Source organism: Palaemon carinicauda, chromosome 1 (assembly GCF_036898095.1).
Source record: "Palaemon carinicauda isolate YSFRI2023 chromosome 1, ASM3689809v2, whole genome shotgun sequence".
In the NCBI taxonomy this organism is placed as follows: Eukaryota; Metazoa; Arthropoda; class Malacostraca; order Decapoda; family Palaemonidae; genus Palaemon; species Palaemon carinicauda.
In genome coordinates, this window is record NC_090725.1 from 293192501 (window position 1) to 293212810 (window position 20310).

The 20310-nt window shown below is 36.6% G+C and overlaps 2 protein-coding genes and 1 pseudogene across 5 annotated transcripts in view; 1 reads left to right on the forward strand and 2 right to left on the reverse strand.

Moving 5' to 3' along the window:
- The window catches only part of LOC137657808 (uncharacterized), a 334329-nt gene extending 314650 nt beyond the window's left edge, over window positions 1-19679 (reverse strand). For 3 of the 4 annotated variants that reach the window (XM_068392345.1, XM_068392364.1, XM_068392336.1), the window contains exons 1-2: window positions 19579-19679; window positions 18578-18835 (exon numbers count right to left, since the gene is read on the reverse strand). In XM_068392345.1, coding sequence (XP_068248446.1) covers window positions 18578-18835; window positions 19579-19599 — 279 coding nt within the window. In that variant the 5' untranslated portion in view covers window positions 19600-19679. Of the gene's footprint in view, window positions 1-18577; window positions 18836-19301; window positions 19444-19578 lie in introns of those variants that run through there. The other variant, XM_068392373.1, reaches the window with a different exon arrangement.
- Window positions 1-20310, reverse strand: part of LOC137657851 (E3 ubiquitin-protein ligase MIB1-like) — a 421337-nt pseudogene that overhangs the window by 32086 nt on the left and 368941 nt on the right.
- Window positions 19892-20310, forward strand: part of LOC137657793 (ectonucleoside triphosphate diphosphohydrolase 2-like) — an 85043-nt gene continuing 84624 nt past the window's right edge. The window contains exon 1 of the mRNA XM_068392317.1: window positions 19892-19998. The gene's annotated coding sequence lies outside the window, so the exon portion shown is untranslated. The remainder of the gene's footprint in view (window positions 19999-20310) is intronic.

The window sequence follows — 20310 nt, forward strand, 5'->3', positions numbered from 1 at the left end:
AAAGGAAAAACCTATTGATCGCAACTCTGATAAAAACAAAATTACATAACGGCAAACATCAAAAAGTGAGCCTTTTATAAACAGTATGTAAATGGGGCATATACATGACAACCAACAAGAGGTATATCTTTAAAGACTTACAAGAGTAAGTACATGCTTATCAAAACACAGTATACGGTTTATGAAAAAAAAAATAGACTAAAATAACAAGGAGGTTGCATACATGCGTGATTTGCACAATCCAGTATATAATATAAAAAAGGGAGTTCAAGCTTCCCGTTTCTTTACAATACTACGTAGAATATCGTACCGAATAAGGGGGGGGGGGGGGGAACCGTGTGAAGTAGAAGCAGTAGCAATAACATCAAAACAGCAGAGGCAGAGAAGCTTGGGGAAGAGGTTGGGGGCTGGGAGAGGAGGTAGGAGGATGTTGGGGGCGGTAAAAGCGTTATCGTTCGAACACTCCCATAATAAGCAGCTGGAGAAGTAAAGGCTTCAGATGGTGTACAACAATTATTCTCTCTCTCTCTCTCTCTCTGTGCTTTACACATTATAAATAGCATCACCTTTCCTCCAATCACACTCCAAAGGGACGGCTAAGGAGAGCCAAAACTAGGCGTCTTCAATTACCATAACAAATTATGTCAAGGTCAATAAACACCGTTAAAACTTAAGTCACTCCAAACTCGCACATTCACATAGAGAGCCGAGAAAATTGTCGGGGGGGGGGGGGTGAATTGTCCTTTAAATGACGAAAATAACAAGCCCACTGTCTTGGTGATTGTGTAAATCCAAGAACAATATCCACAGAAATTGATACCATCGGTCACTTTACGCGGTGCACTGCAGGCATTGCTGATGGGATTTTGTTATGTTCCTTCAGCTCGCAGCTGCACTCATGTTATGCCCTATCACTTTAACTCAACCACCGTCTCCTTTCTTAAAGCATGCCTCAAACCTCTTCAATTTTTACATCATACAACGATATAAAAATAATAATATATTGTCTCCTAGTTAAACGACGCTGAAGAGCAGACTCATTAACCTACGGCTGTCTTTGAACGCAATACCACAATTTCAATGCAAAGGGTATTGAGGGTAAATTGCAATAAAATTTAGCTCTTTGGGGGATTAAAGAATTTAATAACAGAAGCATATCACGGTTTAGATATGTAACTGAGACGGAGTGACTTTCTGTAAAAAGGGTAGGAAATATGGGAGTAATGACACCGCCCCCCCCCCCCCCCCCCCCCCCCGGGCTGATTTAGTCTTTAAAGATGTAAGAAGTCAGGGACGACATTAAATGTAGATACAGCTTTGAATACAAATACGAGTTCATAATTGTAATGCAGAGTCGCTGATGTTTGCACACACTATACTGATTACGGGTGGTGAAATGGACAATACAAATTTGCATCTAATTTGGATATTCAAAAGAAACAGCACAAAATAGTAAAAAAATAAAAAAAAAGTATATAAGGTTAGATATTAGGCAAGAATGATGTCCTTTACTCCACGATTCACAAAGAGAAAAAAAATAAAGCAGATGGCATAAGAATGCAAGCAGGGCATAAATAAAGACAGAACATCAATAATAAAAAAAATAGAATATATCTTTAAGGTAGGTTCAAGATTTGACGTCTCTTTGAAAGCCAACCTGGCTTATGGAAATGTCGTTTGGATACAGCAATAATAATAAAACAACTCCAAAGTACTGAAAAAAAAAGTTACTCGGTTAAAATGAGGCGTAAAAAGAATAGGCAAGCTAACAAATGTTGAGATACAAGAAGTGATGGGTGTGTTGATGGAAGATGCACGAAACGGCTATTATTAGAGAAGTTTGCTACACAGGGCATTCATGCATGATTCATCAGCTGAAGTACGATTGACTATTGCGTTGCATTATTACCTCCGCCAACGAAGTTGAAAGGAGGTTATGTTTCGCCCCTGTTTGCGTGTTTGTAATTTTTGTGTTTGTTTGTGAACAGCTTTCTGGCCACAGTTTTAAACGTAGAGTAATGAAACTTGCATGGATTAACTTATGTAACTTGCATGGATTAACTTATGTAAGAAGATGGAAATTATTAAATTTAGGAAGGTCAAGGTCAAAGGTCAAGCAAAATGTCCAAGTCACGTAATCAGCCATAAATTTGGACATCGCTGTCACAGAGTCTTCAAATTTGGTATAAAAAATCCACGCCAATTAATACATGTTAATGACAAAGGTCAAGGTCGAGAAATAAACTGCCGTGGAGGTGGTCTGCGCTCTACAGAGTGCCCCTCTAGTTATTGATGTGACTTTATCTGGGTGAAAACCAGTAACGCCAAATATATATATATATATATATATATATATATATAATATATATATATATATATATATATATATATATATACATATATATATTATATATATATATATATATATATATATATATAGAGAGAGAGAGAGAGAGAGAGAGAGAGAGAGAGAGAGAGAGATAACAAGGTTTGGAGTTTTTTATGGTAATAATATTTTCTGACATATATTGAAAAATTTTGGGATTTCTAAAGAATTGGGAGGATATAGGCGAGGATGGCCTACAAAGAGCGCCTAAATAAGTGACGATATATGTAAGAAAGGGCGGAATCAGATGATCTATTACCCGATGTTCGACGAGCTGTAACTAATGTTATGGAAGGTCTTCCCTGATACCAATGTTAATAGAATGGAATTACGATTATTTATTTTTTTTTTATTAATTAGGAGGCACCGATAACAATAAAAGTACTTTATTATCATCAACACCACAACTAAAGACATGTCACACACACATACATATAAAATGTGTGAGATAGTTTTAACGCAATGTAGTGGTTCTGTATCGTCATGATCCGGAAAACTGTACTAGTCAGGACCACCCGTACTAGGTTGGTTTGCTTCAAGCAATCAGACAAAAGTCTCCCCACCATCACCCATCCCGAGTTGGCCAGCATGGTGACAAAAACTGGCCAAAATACAGACAAATCTGAGGCCTTTGTCCTGAAGTGGACTAGAAACAGTAGCATTTGTTGCATATATAGAAAGATTATAAGAATTTTGTTTCCTGGCACTTGCATACAATCTCAGTTGAGAATATCAACACGAAATCCTAACTACACTGTCATAAGTTTAAAATTGCTTCGTACACAAGAAATTCAACATATATCCCACGCCTTATCAAAATGGGAGAACTTCTATCTGTCATAATTCTTAACCAAGAAAACGACGTTGGTCGAAGAGATATGGGAGGAGGAGGAGGAGGAATTGAGGGAAAGAAAGAACGATGACTTCTGGAACTAGGTTACCGGTTCATCAAGGTTGTGGGAAACTGGCAACACAACATTCACATCAAGGATGAGAGGAGAGAGAGAGAGAGAGAGAGAGAGAGAGAGAGAGAGAGAGAGAGAGAGAGAGAGAATAAGTAAGCAAAACCAATACGTACAAAGGGAATACATAACTAACGAATGAACTGTTTTGAATCAAGAAAGGCAGCCAATTTCAGTTTTATCACGTACCGTAATATACAAAATACACTATAATACATTCCATATCTCATACACCGGAGAATCCAATTTAAAATATTGTGCTTCTCTGAACATACGCAAAAAACTACCTTTATTCAGAAAATGACGTAACAACAACCATGAACTTCTTGTGAACAGAAAATAATAACACAGGAAATTGAACAGAAAGAGTATCGTTGCTATGACAACAAGCAATGGAGTAAACTAATCAATTCCCGCACTTAATCTTCTATAACCCAAACACCAAGATATTTACGATTTCCATCATCATTACTGATAATGACACGAATAACATTAATTAGCAAGAATTAATATATCACATTTTTAATATTTATTACAACCTTGATAAAAAAATCATTATATCTTTTATAAATCATACACGAGAACGCATGACCAAATTATTTGGACCATGACTTGGAACAGAAAACGACATAACCGAAGGTCAACTTTCAATTAAATAACACCAAGTCGTAGATGCAGTTTGAGGCCCCACTTGAAGGGCACACGCGAAGACTGGAAAATTAAAAATCTATAAAAATACGAAGTAAAGAAAGCGCATTCTTTAAAATGATTAAAGCCTTAAGGACAACCTTTATCAAGTTACACGAACCGCCTTAAACACCTATTGGATTAGATTGAGAAATTTAGGCCATAGAACCCGACTGGTGGGGATGCCATTCAACAATAAGGTGTAAATTATGAGAACCTTATAGAACAGAGGTAAGGTTGAAGGATAAAAAGTGGATGGAGCTAAAAGCCGAAAGGACGTTGCAAAAAAAAACGCCCCTTAGTAATACATGCTTTGCACCATTCCCAATGGTGCCTTGAGTCGGAAATACATTTTAGATCAATGAATTAAAAAATCATTATAGCAAGAAGTCACCTGTCAGCTTTACGAAGGGGGTAGACCAACAAGGGCAAGACACAATATACACACACACGCACAGAGAGAGAGAGATTTGTCAGTTGGATGGTTACCTTTGTGTCAAAGACAGCATGATAGTGCTTTATAGAACAAGAATTACAACATCAAAAGGAACTATATACTCGAACGATTAATTAAGACAAGTTAACTTACCACACAAGTACAGGCGTTACTCAACTTGTAGTACCAAGCGTAGCAAGTAATGTATTGATCCGTAGACAATAGCAATATCAATAAATACAAATGCACGCACGTGCACACCACATATATTATAAGTAACCTTCCGGGTACAGATTTTAATGCCTCTAAATACAAACACACGTGATTTTCCATATAACTACTAGCGCCTAACAGAGCAATCCAAGTTGAAAGTTTCAAAATCTAAAATTCAAAAGCAGAAAGAGGCAAAGCCCTACGAATTTAAGCATTCACATATGTTTTGTAGGCCTACACCTAAATAGAGTTCCGTAAAAGGGGGTAACAACCTTGTAAACAACTATATGATAATCAAATTCTAATATTGATGAGTTTGCCGAAGACGAGAAGGAAGAGTTTATGCCGAGAGTACACTAACAGGGATAAAACATTCAGGAGGTAAAACACTGAACATTCGGGATAACAAAAGAGTTACAAGGATATATAACAGAATAATCTATTTTTATGGATGGTGCTACCACCGAGAGAGAGAGAGAGAGAGAGAGAGAGAGAGAGAGAGAGAGAGAGAGAGAGAGAGAGAGAGCAGTTCGTAACAAAATGTAAAGCACAAATGCTGAGATTTTAGTTAACCAAATTCACCTTAGAAGTCATTTAAATTCATTCTATTTGATGATGCAAAACAGACAAAACTATCGAAAAAATAATAATTTTAATGACAGATTTCCACATAAAAGAACTATGAAAAATAGATATAAGCAATAATAGGCAAAAGCAGTATAATGTAAACAACGGTAAAAATATTATATAGAGATAACCGTCGCTCCAGGTGATGTAAGGACCAGGCTTGGCGAGGAAACGGCATTGGATAGGGAGTGGAGGGGAATTCTCTTGACAGGGAATGGGGGAGGGGGTAGGATGGGATCTTGGAGGACCTGCGAGCCAACATGGCTTATGCTGCACATAAAAATACTATTGATCAACTGATTAACCGGCAATTAGCCAGCATCCCATGGTTAATGATGCTCAAACACTAAAGGAAATATTATCCCTCAAAAATCACAACTTTATACATTAATAATTAAGTGTTCACTGCGTTGACAGTACTAGAAACTCTTTAAGCTGATTACCTATGTCTAATGCTGCACTTAAATCCGACCCCAAGCCCAACAAATCCAATAATGTACTTTTCTTTGTTCGGAAAGTAAGAGTTCTCGCGTGCTTCCACTCGGTCAGAGTACACTTTCGAAAAAGATTGTTTGATTGGTTAATTTGAGGTTTTAGTTCTTCTCAAATATCCGATTCCCCTTTTAATAAAACTGCCTTTGAATGTTCTGCTATCATGCAATATGAACGAGTCTGCATTTATTTCCACACTGACGTGCTTCTGAAACTAAGACAATCGTTTCGGTCTCAGCAACAATTTACCCGTAGGCAAAACTATTCAAACACGTTGAAGACTGCCATTGATAGTATTATCTATAATAAGGCGAAAGAAATTAAAAAATCAATTCAAATACCATAGAATTTTATATGAACTGCAAACTCTCACTCAACACAGCTTTGGAATAAGAGTAAACACCTAAAACTGTAGTGTTCTCAAATTAAAAAGGGAGGAACCTTATAATCATTATAATTGGTTCTTGAATAAGAGAAATGGTGAATTATAAGAAACTACTTAAATCTCTCTATCAAATGGTTCTGATTAACAAAAACACTACTATACAAATTAACGAATAAACAACACACTGAAGCATGTGATAACAGTGTGACGCATTCCCCACTAAAGCCTTGACATCCAAAAAGACAGTAGCTGACTATGTTGAGTGGTTACGCCAAGGTACGTGGGGGATGAGGGGAGAGGGGTTAAAAGGGAGAGCTGGGGGATGGAGGGGGTAAAGAGGGAGATATAAGGGAGTAAAGAGGGAGGGAGGGGGGGACGATTTCTGCCACGGGCACAGGTAAATGGTGTCGGGGAGGGATACAGGACCGACGTTAAAAGACGAAGGCTTTGGACGAGAGGAGTATAATGGGTGGGGGAGAGATGAGGGTGACCGTGGTGCGCCAGGTTAGGGGAGTGGGGAGGGTAGGCCGGAGAGGGAAAGAGGTGGTCTTGGGGAGGATGCAAGAGAAGGGCCTAAGGTCAGGGACGACTTTATAGGGCGGTTCACATGATTCGCACTCGGGTGGAGTAAACCATCATGTATTGATATACAAAGCAAAAAAGACTTATGCTCTGTTGGTATTAACGAGTATTTAACTGCAATTATGTAGAAATAATTTAATATATAGACATGATTTATTCCGTTAACTCATTCCAATTTAGGAGATAATTATACAATCCATCCTAATTGGAGTATAAACAGTAAAAAGAACTTTAAATAAAAATGAAGCGTTACAGAAAAATAACATTCACTGAATCTCAAAAATAATGTCTGACAAACCAAATGCATTCACTAATTTAGCAACCCATATTACATCATCCTTAAGAAACTTCCATCGAAATAAGTTTCATGGATAAATAGTAAATAAATGCTAAGATAACCGAATCAACGGAAAAATTAATTTATTTTTGCAATTAAATTCTACTGACATAAGTAAGGAAAATAAAGAGAGCAAGAATTCTCACAGCACTGATGACGCACAAAGACTTGTTATCTAAAGATCTAGATTTTACTATAATAAACCTAACCCCATTTCCTGACAGTAAGTCCAAGAATTGTTATGAAGAGGATACGGATACTAGAATGTTGTAAATAGTTTTATCATCATTATTACTATTAAGATGGTATTAAATCACCAGTATCAGAAACTGCATTTAAACAGAAAAATATCCTAAATTTAAAGTATTTTCTTACGGCAAAAATAAAGTAATACTATAACAACTTCCATTGTGTGATACTAACGTATAACTTTCATTGTTTTCCTTAAAAATCTAAATAAAAAGACTTTTCGCAACATATTACCACAATAACAACATTGTGCAGAAGATAATTACTTTGATTTCTCCGGTTTCTAGTCAGGAAGGAGAGAGAGAGAGAGAGAGAGAGAGAGAGAGAGAGAGAGAGAGAGAGAGAGAGAGAGAGAGAGAGAGAGAGAGAGAGAATGGCTTGCACATCTCGACGCTCGTGAGTATATTTGAGCTCATGACGTCAATCTCAACAACTGTAGCCATAATGCGTTCTCTAAAGAAACAACTCCAACGGAACAAATCGAGTTCTACCTTACTATTAATCAAGTTATTCATATAATAAGAGTTACTACCACTACTAATGATAAAACAGAATACTAATGGCACATGGTTAATACTACTCTTTATAAGGTATTAATATTAAATAGAGGGACTAACAGAGGAAGGGTGGAGAAAACAGAGATTCTCTGTCATGCGCAATCTAGTAATAATTTCATTTTCAATTTGGAAACATAAATTTCATGTGAAACAAAATTCGAATGAAGGAACACAGAAAAAGAAAACGTGAACAAACCAACGGTTTCCGCTGAATACGTTAATTTCTCTTTACAAATACGTGGCACTGATACCTTAGTTTTCCACATTTATAGAACTTATTTTTTTTTTTTTTATACATAAATCGATGTACCATCGCAATTTGCTATATGACAAGCGAATACTAACATAATATAAGGAATAGAAATACAAATTAACAAAAGTGAGGCTACAATAATAATAAAATACCTTATAACGGAAAAACAAAGAACAAAGAAGGGTACATCAAGGACCATAAGCAAAGCTAAAATCCCTTCGGTCAATATAAAGGTCAACGCTGCAAACGCCGGTTCATTCATGAGATCTTCTTGAATTTCCTGCAGTTTGACGGATTTATATTATTATTTTTATTACTTGCTAAGATACAACCCTAGTTGGAAAAGCAGGATGCTATAAGCCCAGGGGGCCCAACAGGGAAAATGGCTCAGTGAGGAAAGGAAACGAGAAAAATTAAATATTTTAATAACAGGAACGTTGAAATAAATATTTCATTTATAAGCTATAAAAACTTTAAAACAAATTAAAAGAAATTAGGTAGAACAATGTACAAGAGTGTACCCTCAAGCAAGAGAACTCTAACCCAAGACAGTGGAAGACCATGGTACAGAAGCTGTACTATTTTGGCAGATTTTGCATTCCAAGCAACATCTACGTATAACAATAAATTATACTATATTTACATTCGTGATTAGCAGCACGAAATCAATTATACCAAGCTTGAGGAAAGAAACCACTTCAAACTAACCCCCCCCCCCTCAATAAATACCGAACTCTATGACCTTGATATTTTCCATCTTGTTCTCTTCCAGCTGAGCAAACCACTGACATTAACGACCTCAACAACAATTTGAATGTTTATCAGTGTAGATAATTTTCTTAAATGAACCTTAATCAGACGTTCAATTATATTTTCGTACATCCCCGACTCAAAACTAACGACACCACAATCTTGCGCTTAGTAACGCTGAATTGTTATCTTTGTAATCTAAGGGTTTTCCCTTTCTGGCCATGCAGCAGATAAAACCAGAACCAGTCAATGCCACGTTCGTTCTTGATTGATGAACAGATGAAAAATCCCAAGCATAAAATATCCCGTAACCTTAATTTAAGAATAAACATACAAAATCAGTAATAAAGATTGACAGTTACCAAGACGATACCCATTAAATACATATGAGATTCTATAAAATGTTTATTAATGAAAAATAAATTGCAATGAACCAACAAACGAACGAACCATCGGCGGCTTCACATATTGAGCCATTATTTCGAGAACACATATTTGAGATTATGCTCCAGCAACTTACCGACACCATTTACCATGCACCATCTGTTTCCCCAACAACGCACCACAGTTTTGAACTTCGGTCACCAACTTCTCATCGCCCACATGACAAAGCATTATACTGAAATTTTTCAAACATCTTCATTGAACAGGTACATTATCCAACTTTTCAACCCTTCTTATCATGCGAGGGATTTACTTCACTGGCAGTTATCTTTTCCTTTGAATTCCATTCACCATTCATAATCCTGTTCATAAAGGTCATTTAGCTCGGCGATCATTTCAATAACGGTAGTTTTTCCTTCTACAGACCTGAATACTGTACTCTCGCTCAAAGCAAAGTTCATGATATATATAGGCACAGATAACTACAGACATAGCATATTTCATGAGCAGTCTTCTAACATAAGATTTGATTTCACATTAGGAACTTGAAATAGGTACAACAGCCTAGCAACACGCCAACAACTCCCATATGTAATCTTTATCAACGATACTGTAACATCTCATCAAGCCCTTGCATGTGTGTAAAAAAACAGCCCTTAAATTTCGATGTCTTCTCTCATTTTTCGTAACTTCACCCTCATCAATATATGAATTGTGCCGTTCCAGTTATACTAAATAATTTCAAATTTTCATTATACAACAATGACTTTTATAAAGTATAAGGTCCTTGACCGCTAGCATTCCTCCCATCCAGCCCTTTCTAGGATAATAATAATAATAAAAAATATCGTAACTTGGCATAACTAAGCACCACATTGCATCACAAAGCTTGTGTGTCTCTTGGATGCTTTCATCCCAAACGCATTAGCCACCTCAATAAAATTCTTTACTTCACATTGACCGATCCCAATTAACCTTATATGGCTTGATGTACGTAGATTACAGCCATTACTTGAAAATGAATATTAACATAGGACGGTTTTGCCTTCCGAAATTATCTATATTTTTGCATATCGTCATTAACCTATTTTCTCATTAAATTACCTCTAACCACTGTTCTCTCAAAAGTACAGCATTCACTTTAACTTACTCGTAAGCTATTCATGCAAGTATGACTCTCTCTCTCTCTCTCTCTCTCTCTCTCTCTCTCTCTCTCTCTCTCTCTCTCTCTCTCTCTCAATATAGTATAGTTCGACAAATAATTTTCTAGACTCAACTTTTTTACCAGTCCCTTCACTCCCCTATAATCTTCTTACTTCATTATCTTTAAAAGCATTAAACACATGTCTATCCCTTTTCTGTGCTCCTACCTCAAACTAAATGGAGAGCAAAAGATAATAATTTAATATTTTGAAAAGGTGTAACAACATAATGGTTTCATTCTATGACTGAAGAAACTGAGAAATGTGATGTCCAGCGGTTGAGAGTTGAAATGATCTCGAAGACTGAGGCAAACTGGACATGTGATGAAATGCGAACATCTATCAGTCAGGTAGTAGAAACGCAAGTACCAAGATTAAAACAAGCACCATAACCACTAAAATAGACACAGAACGACCCAGATCAAACAAGAATTCAGCCAGAAGACAGGGGCGGTGAAACGTACTTCATACCTAAACAGGTAAGTGTAAAATACAAAGTAGAAAACGACAATGGTGATAATAGTGGCTACAAGACAACGAAACTTATTGGTCACTGGAATTTCCATGGGTCGATTGCAATTTCAATTTACCCGAAATTAATCTATTGGTGTCATAACCATGCATCCACATCTGGAGCAAAAAAAAAAAAACACGTAATAAACGAATATATTCTTAAGACGTTTTCATCCTATATCTAAATTTCTAGCTAAGGCAGAATTACTTCTATAATTCCTAAATATCAACAAATTAGATTTTCAGCGTATTAAATCATATAGCCTCAAATATAGTAGACATTGTCTACATCTTACCACTAGAATTAAATCTATTACTAATGTTGGATGTAATGGCTAATCTACTCGAATTCAAGACCGCTGAGAGAGAGAGAGAGAGAGAGAGAGAGAGAGAGAGGAGAGAGAGAGAGAGAGAGAGAGAGAGAGAGAGAGAGAGTCAACCGACGGAGCGGAGGAGAGTTGTGAGAGGACGGGAGGGCCTGTAGCCTAAGGGTAGGTCAGGCGGCATACAAGGAGATATCTGCTGACCATTATAGACCAACCACATACCCTTTAAAAGGAATGTCTGATCTACCATGCAGTACACAGACTGATATAATCAGGAAAAGACAACAAGGTGAAAAAAGAATGTTAGAACCATAGGTAACTGTGTACATTAGGTGGGAAAAAAATGAAAACGTCAAGGAATTTATTTGGCAACATAAGAACGAACTCGGCAGTTTGACAGGACATTTCCCAAGAGTTTTCATGGCGACCAAACGAGAACTGGCTATTAATTTCCGTTTAGATCATTTTTATTAAAAATCAAGCCATCTTTTATAAAATGGCTGAACTTCCAATGAAAGTCTACAGAAGTACATTCTGTAGTCACATTCTACCCAATAATGTCTGAATCGTGGAAGTACCCACATCCTTGCTTCCCAAATGCTGTCAGTGGCCCTTATACTTCATCTACCACGCATTTGACTAAGTCTCCATCTCCCTTTTTAAAGTAATCTTTATTCACTTTCATCCAGTTACCATCATCCATTCCTTCAATATGACCGGAAAATTCTAAGTCTGTTCAATCTTTTCACCGAAGCAAAAATTCTACACAACTTGAGCAGCGTATCAATACATTCTTCGCCTTAGAATTCTTCTTACTTTTGATGTGTATTTATCACAAATCACTTGCAGGAAGAAGAGTTGGCACAAACAACCATTTCACACTTTCGGCTTCCATACACATAAAATTTGATTTTTATATGTTTGCACACATTAATACAATTCTTCCCTCATCTCTTCACCTACCATACTATCTTACATATTTATTCCCAAATACCAAAATACAATTTCTTCGTTACCATTTATGCCCCTTATTATTATTATTTTTTTTTTTTAAATCAAAGAGGTATATTTCACCCCATTCAACCTACTATGAACTCTTGATAGGATCTGCAGTTTCTCTTCACTATCCCTAATTAATACACAATTTTCCCTAAATATTGACAACTCACTAATCATAGGCTACACCTCTAATTTCAACGTTAATTTCTATACCCTTTCCTCCATTACCAGTTTTCGCGATACAACTCCAAGCTACTCTAGGCTCACATCCTTCTCATTCCTTCACACAATAACAAAACAACCGGCTTTGACCAAATCAGCCATTATTAACTTCTCGCCTCCATAATATAACATCAATTTACATTCAACCCTTCACGTTATCACATTGGTTTTCTTGTTTTTGCAGCGTGTGCAAGATATGGAGCTACAAACATGTTTCTGTCAACTAATGATGACTTGGTTTCCCATTATTCTAATGCATAGACCCGTTATTCCAGAGTAATGCTGATTTGGCTATTGACCTACGGTGCCACCTAAGGCAGTTTCTACCATCAAGGGATATACAACTCATCATTATGGGCTTTTATGTCTAGTACAAAAAAAAAATTGTCAGTCAAGATTTTTTAATCTGTCAAGTGTCGCATTTCCTAACGAAAACTTGTCAGAGAGAGAGAGAGAGAGAGAGAGAGAGAGAGAGAGAGAGAGAGAGAGAGAGAGAGGAGAGAGAGAGAGAGAGAGAGAGAGAGAGAGAATTTTAGACAGCTGTATAAACATTTCTGACGCACAATAGATGGCCTGCGAATGTACAACGAACAATTCATTACGACATTATCAGCGAACTAGAATTGATACATTAGTATCACATTTCGAAACACTAACGTCTAATTAGAGAGCAACTTTCAACATAAAAATGGGATTGATGCAGTATCAAACCGATTTCAAGAGTCCATCAAAATAACAATAAACTACCGGTACTATATTCATTGTCATAAGCATTACGAGCTGCAAACTAAAAGGTAAGGAACACTGCCGTAGTGTGGAAATTTATATCAACTAGTCACGCGCTGTACATATATCATCAATAAGCAAATGAAAATTCTAATGACAGAATATAGTGACTAAAACTTACATAACTCTATTAGTTGTATTCCTAAATGACATATTTGTTACTGCGGTGAGGAATAGCTGACCTTGATCTAGAAGTCTTCATATATTTGTTTATATTTAAAAAATAAAGATACATATTTATACATAATTTTACAAGTAATGTACCTCTGTTACTGAATAATAGTCAACTCTTTAATTTATATTATATTTACAAATACCCAAGAACCTAAACCAATTTGAAAGCATCAAAATAAACCAACCTGAGGAGAAAGAACACTGAAACCAACATTAAAAATGGCGCCAGTCACCACGCAAGATGTACGGGCTCGAGGATAACTTCTGCTCAATCAATAGTCAGAAAGTTTCACCGAACTTCATTGCGCAAATAAAAAAAATGTCCCATGAAGTGGAGATAGCAAGAAGAGAAAAACAGAAAATACCATTGAAAGATTTCATTCGTCCCCATTGATTGATAGGGATGATAAAAAAAAAAAAAAAGCCGCCACGTCACTACCAATCAAGCAAGATGCTGACATAGACAATTTCGACGGATGCATTCCTTGTATACACAGCTTAGGATGTCATAACATTAAAATTTTGACTGAACAAATGTGATCAGTTCTTAAAATTGACGGAGATTTAAGATAAAAAAGGCACACTTAGCCACTCTCAGAGCTTTAAAAAGCGCAATGATGTCTACATAATAAGATAAAATTAATATCCAACATAATTATGCAATTAGAAACTATTTGGGACAGCAACAAGCAAACGCTAACCCAGCTGGGTTTCTTTAAAAAGCTACAAATGACCTCCCACAACAGCAATGGCAGCTCAAAGGATGTCAACACGGACACAAACACACGTACTTACAAACTATGAGAGAGAGAGAGAGAGAGAGAGAGAGAGAGAGAGAGAGAGGAGAGAGAGAGAGAGATTATGGTGACTTTAGAGGAGCCAATTATCTAAGTATATACTATAATTTACTCATCATTAAGTCCTTAGGCACTATATTTTCAAAAAACGACCAGATTTCTCGCGCGCACTTCGAGAGAGAGAGAGAGAGAGAGAGAGAGAGAGAGAGAGAGAGAGAGAGAGAGAGAGAGAGAGAGAGAGAGAGAGAGGCAGGGGAGGTAGCAGCAGCTGTACAGAATGAAGAAGAGGGGGACCCGGGAGATAGCAGTCCCCCAGCCCTACAAGGTTCTTCAATGTGAACTCGAGAGCTGAAGCTACTGGTTGCTTGCTGGGCAACTGAGCGCCATTACCAAGGCCACTGTCACGAGCAACTTATGGCATACTTTCCATTACTGTACAGAAAGGCTCCCCAGATTTCTATGCACGTGTACCATATATCAAAATTTCCTTGGATGGACCAGTTTATGTTATAAAATCCACTATAAAGAGATAGCAACAAACAACAATCACATCAATTTGCCTTAAATAACTGACAATTAAAAGAATAATTACTTGCAAACAGGGTACAAATATAAAAATTGTATGGGGCTTGTGAATGGGGGACACATCTTGGAAAATAAATTGACATACCTCTTGTGACGTGTGAAACTTAATATTGAACATAAAATAAAATTACATTACACTTATCAACCCCGACATTTTTAATGAAGACAAAATACGTGATTAACAAGTAGAGAAAATTGGCTCGAAAACATTCAGCAGTCATCAATATTTGAAATGAGCAAAGGAATACTAACCTTGGGGGTGGAACTGTCACAGCAGCCGTGAGATGTTAGTCGTGACAATTGTACCCCCCACAAGTAGCCAGAAATATTTAAATGAAGGAACCTCGCTAAGCGGAACACAAATGCACTTTCTTAAAGCATCATTATCTAACAACAATTTTCTAGACATAAGAAGTCTAGTTGCAAATGGAATTTCAACGCTAAAGTTACAAATCCCCTACTCGAAGCCAAATCGCCAAGACACGAACACAATGATTAGACCAGTACAGTCATACCAATAAGCTTGTTTTCGAACCATAAGCCGATCAAATGTATTTGTGCGTGTCCATACGTCTAAAACACATTTGTACCAACCTAAGAAATAAGAACATGTGCTGCGTTGCGAAAGATTAACCCTTGATAAAATTCATCCATATGAGAGCACAATTAATAGTGCACATATTTTTCCACTCTGATAGAGAAAATTTACTCCAAGCAATATATATATATGTATATATATATATATATATATATATATATATATATATATATATATATATATATATAAAGACAGGAAATATTGAAAAATGCTCGAAAGCCTCCTATGAATAACAAACGTTATTTAACGATTACTTTCCAACTTCCTCCCAAATGATTTTAGCAAATAACTCTTGTAGAAAATAATAAGCTATCCTGCTACATCCTCCAAGCTTGACACATCGCAAGGAACAAAGAAAAGTGAAATAACCCCCCGAACCTAAGCTGGCTCATGGCCGTAACCCCGTCCAGTTTCAACCGAGATTCTCACCCCTATCCCCCTACACCTTAAGGTTGGAAATGAGCGCTCCACTTCCGAAAGCGCCTTGCGCTCCTATTACATTTGGTCGCTCCCATTGCTAGCAAAATACGAAAAGGGAGATTTGGATAAACTGGATAAACGGGGAGGGTGAGCAGCGAATGTAGGCCTACAATTGCAACAGAGTAACCGATTCAAAAAGAAAAAAAAATGGTGCACAAGATCCATCATGCACGTGGCCTACATGTTATAGATGATGTGACGACGTGTTAAGAGTGAGAGGAACGGAGGAGGAGGAGGGGGAGGGGGAAGAGAAAGAGAGGTAAGAGGAAGGTTTAGCGTTTGGTGCGACTCTGACGCAGCAACAAGGTCACGTCTACAAAAGCTTTACTCAAAACAAATGTATGCATACACGGTGCACTTACTCGACTTACTTTCCCGTCAGGTTAGGGGATTATAAGTATGTAGGCTCTGATCAGAAATTTTTAAATGTAATACTTTAATGATAACAATGATTAAATGTTCATGAAATCATAAATTGAACCATTTATATAAGATGCAACTAAAATGATTAAAAAACACTAGAGATTAAAGTTTGTATTCAATGAAAAAAATATACATACTGTGCATTACTACATAAAATTTAAAATACTTTCGAATTATAATTTTTGTATTAATGCTATTAGGGCCAGAGTTCTCTATCTCTCTCTCTCTCCCCCTCCTTTGCCACCATCACAGCCAACACCGGCCATTTTGTCCGGCTCCACTGCCATCCCCCCCTTTTAATCACCAAATAAGGAACTGTTTTAATGAGTATGAAATTTAGTAAATTTATTTCATGACAAAATTTATTATTGCAATAAAAATTATTTACAATAATCTAAGATGAACAATTATCAAAAACATGCATTTAGAAAATCTAAGCAAACTGATTCAATCATTTTAAAACTGAATAAATAAATTATATAATAAAAAAAATCTCTCTAAATGAGTATCTATGGATATAAGCACAATGGCAATAACAAAATCAATTGTAGCCACGTTAGCATTAATGAATTTATAAAACATAACTGTTACCATTGACAGTACCAATAACATGAATTCATCTGTCGAAATAGATAAAAGATAAAGATAACGTTATCAGCAATATCTCTCACTCTCTCCCGAAACAACTAGACATGGCGGGGGTAGAACGGTGACGAGGGTACAAATTTAACGCACCATGTGATCTTCGATGTCGACTGGTACTTTATATCAATCACAGGTCATTGAAAAAAAAATATGTTCGTGAAAATCAGGTTATATGAATTAAAATAAAAAAAAACCGAGAGGAAAATACTATACATTATATTTATGCCAATAAGAAAATCTGGCATTCAAAATCCTCAAGGTAAAACACTCAAAAAGGGCTGCGCGCGTTGACTCCATGACAATACGGTAACTTGAAAATTAATGAACTCGAAGTTATTCCTTTTACCAGCGGGTTTCGTGGATCTGATAAATTTATTATGTAATGTTCTTTTATTTTTAGTTTTTGTAATGATGTCATGAAAAATCGGAATTTACTGGCTAAAGTAGTTCCACAAAAAGTGGTATAAACGTTATGTATAAAAAAAATGAGGCAAACAGTTTTATGGAATAAATAATTTCTTAATATTAAGAATGAACTTATATCAAGGTATGAAGAACTACCAAAATGTACTTCATGACAAACATTGGATATTTGAATCTCTTACCACGACCCAAAGACACTTTTCAAACCAAGTAGGCCTAAGCCTAGATACAGTGACAGGGAAAAATCCCGTGCAACTTTTAATAATGAAAAACCCTTTTACTACAATCTGCGTTGCTTAGGCTTCCATAACTATATCTAAACCCAATTTTTGGGAAAATGAAACTGGTACAACCCCATGGGACTTGGCACTAATGTAGTTCGTTCGTTTTAGATGGCTTTGCCTTAATGCAAGACACGGGCTCTTGCTTTGGGAGCCAGTAAAAATGACTAGCAAATTTATAACAAAAGGAATTAGGAGAGTTATCCTGTTCGTAGTTGGATGACACAGGATAAAGCACAAAAAAAAAACAATAACACTACATAAATACCTCAGTGTTAGTATGAGCAATATGTGACACGTAACACACAAAAGCCTTTCTAGTGCACAGGAAATCATAATTAGGCCTATGCAGTAAGTCAAATTCATTAGGTATTTTTCACAAAAACGCATCACCACTGTTGTCATTCAACATAATTACTCCCCAGGTAGGCAGCAGTTAAAATAAAAGTTCGCGTGGAATAATTAATAGGTAATAAAATGGAATGTAATGCAACTCGAGAGTCACCGCTTACTGTATGAGTCTCCTAATCGTATTCGCACTGCACTAATCAATGTATTCGTTATATACATCCCTAACACTCATTGCATTTATGACACTCCCAGCCCACTTTAGCACAACTAAGCTCATCAATTTCACATAACTGTATTCTTTCTACGAGACATATCTACGGTAAACATAAACCTTCGGTAGCAGCCTTGATGTAAAGCCCTTCGGTAATTTTGTCCTTCAACCCTTATTCACAAGTGGATCATCTAGGTAGGTTACTGTAGACAAAAACAACAAACAAACAAACAGGGAAAAAATCTAAAAACATGTACTTACCTCTCCATGATCGTCGCACCTGCCATCGGGCGTATTTTCTGGTAGAAAGTATATCCTGAGGGAGACAAGGATTTGCCCGGATGCCCTGTCCTCCCAGAGGAGTTGAGCTTCTGCTACGGATATGATATCCTCCTCCTGCCATATCTTGACGAAGAAGAACTCCCCAAGCGACAAGATGCGCTGTTTGCCATGCAGCGCGTATCTAAAAGCTTTGTAGAACGTGTAATTTCCGTGGTGGCCGCACGGAGAACCCACAAACTGAAAAAGAAAAAAGACAAGAGTGGGAGGGAGGGGGAATGATAACTCAAAAAGATACAAAAATTATCAACTAGTCTTACGGGTCTTCCGAAAGAATAACTGACTAGATCTTAGTAAATGAATTTAATGTAGCTTAATTATATCCGTCATATCGCTCCAAACCATCGTTATCTCCCATGACTTCATTAAACACCAAAATGTATAGGCCTGGCTGATACAGAAATAATGCAATCTTGGATTTCGAATCACAGATAAATAATTTATTATAGGCATATGAAAGCCTATCGGGTATTTTATTTGAATGGGATAATCGAGTCTTTAAATGAAACCAAAGGCCCCATTAACTGGCACTTAATAAGAGACACCTCAAATACTTTGGAAAGATCACCCTCAAACACGGGATATTTCTCGATAAAAAAACCATTGAATACAAGACATTGCTAATCATCACAACACGCCACCGTACATCATATCCTCGTCCCAAAAGACACGAGCTAAAGCACGAGAGCCTCTTCTTCTGCTCTCACTCTCCGTTGCTGCAAATAGGTAAGTCCCAAACCTGCCTTTGCATTAAGGCTCTCTCTCTCTCTCTCTCCCGCACACACACACAAACCCAGCAGCCCTCCGACCAAACAAACCAGCTTTTTTCACTCTTATCTCCTTACACTGTCGACTATGCGGATTTTATTCGAAACGATTCCACGGTCGGTATATTTAGACACAACTAGGTACCATTTACGTACCTGTATTTTGTGATTAGTCATTATAAAAGGGAATTAATTTGCACTGTATCCCGCACTCACGCCACTCACATCCTAGACTTTGTATTTACTATCATTACGTGACGTCACAGAATGATCCTCGTGACGTCACGCTGAATGGGTGGAGCTTAACCCCTGTTTTCACTACAAAAACTTTATCTTTTAAAAATATTCTTTACCATTATTTATTATATTTTAGGAAATATTTATCAAATAAATACTACAATTGTGATTTTTCAAAATTACTTAAATTAATTCTAATTTTATGCAATACTGTTATTCTTAAAATGACCGTGTTTTTCTTCATCGAGTTTCCAATACTTAACAAGGTAGTCAGCTGATATTGTTTATGTATATTCAAGTGAAGAATTGCTCTATGGTGACAGGTTATTCTATACACAGGTACGAAGTTGATTAACCATGGTTTGTAACAATCGCTAGGAATGTAACCATACATATTGTTGATGCAATTGGGTCAATTTAGAGATTTTACATAGCATTAGGTTTTGCGTTAATGATTTTCCTCTTCTTTCCTTATGAATAAGGAAGTGTCAACTACTTCCTGAAAATGAATGAGGGCCTATTATTCACTAATTCGGCTTCCATTTGATAAATATATCTGTATCCTAGATAGGTAGGATTTCTTTCGTATTATTACCCATGTTTTTTCAAGAAGTTCAAGTGGACGGCCGATTTAAGGGGCTATTAGAAATC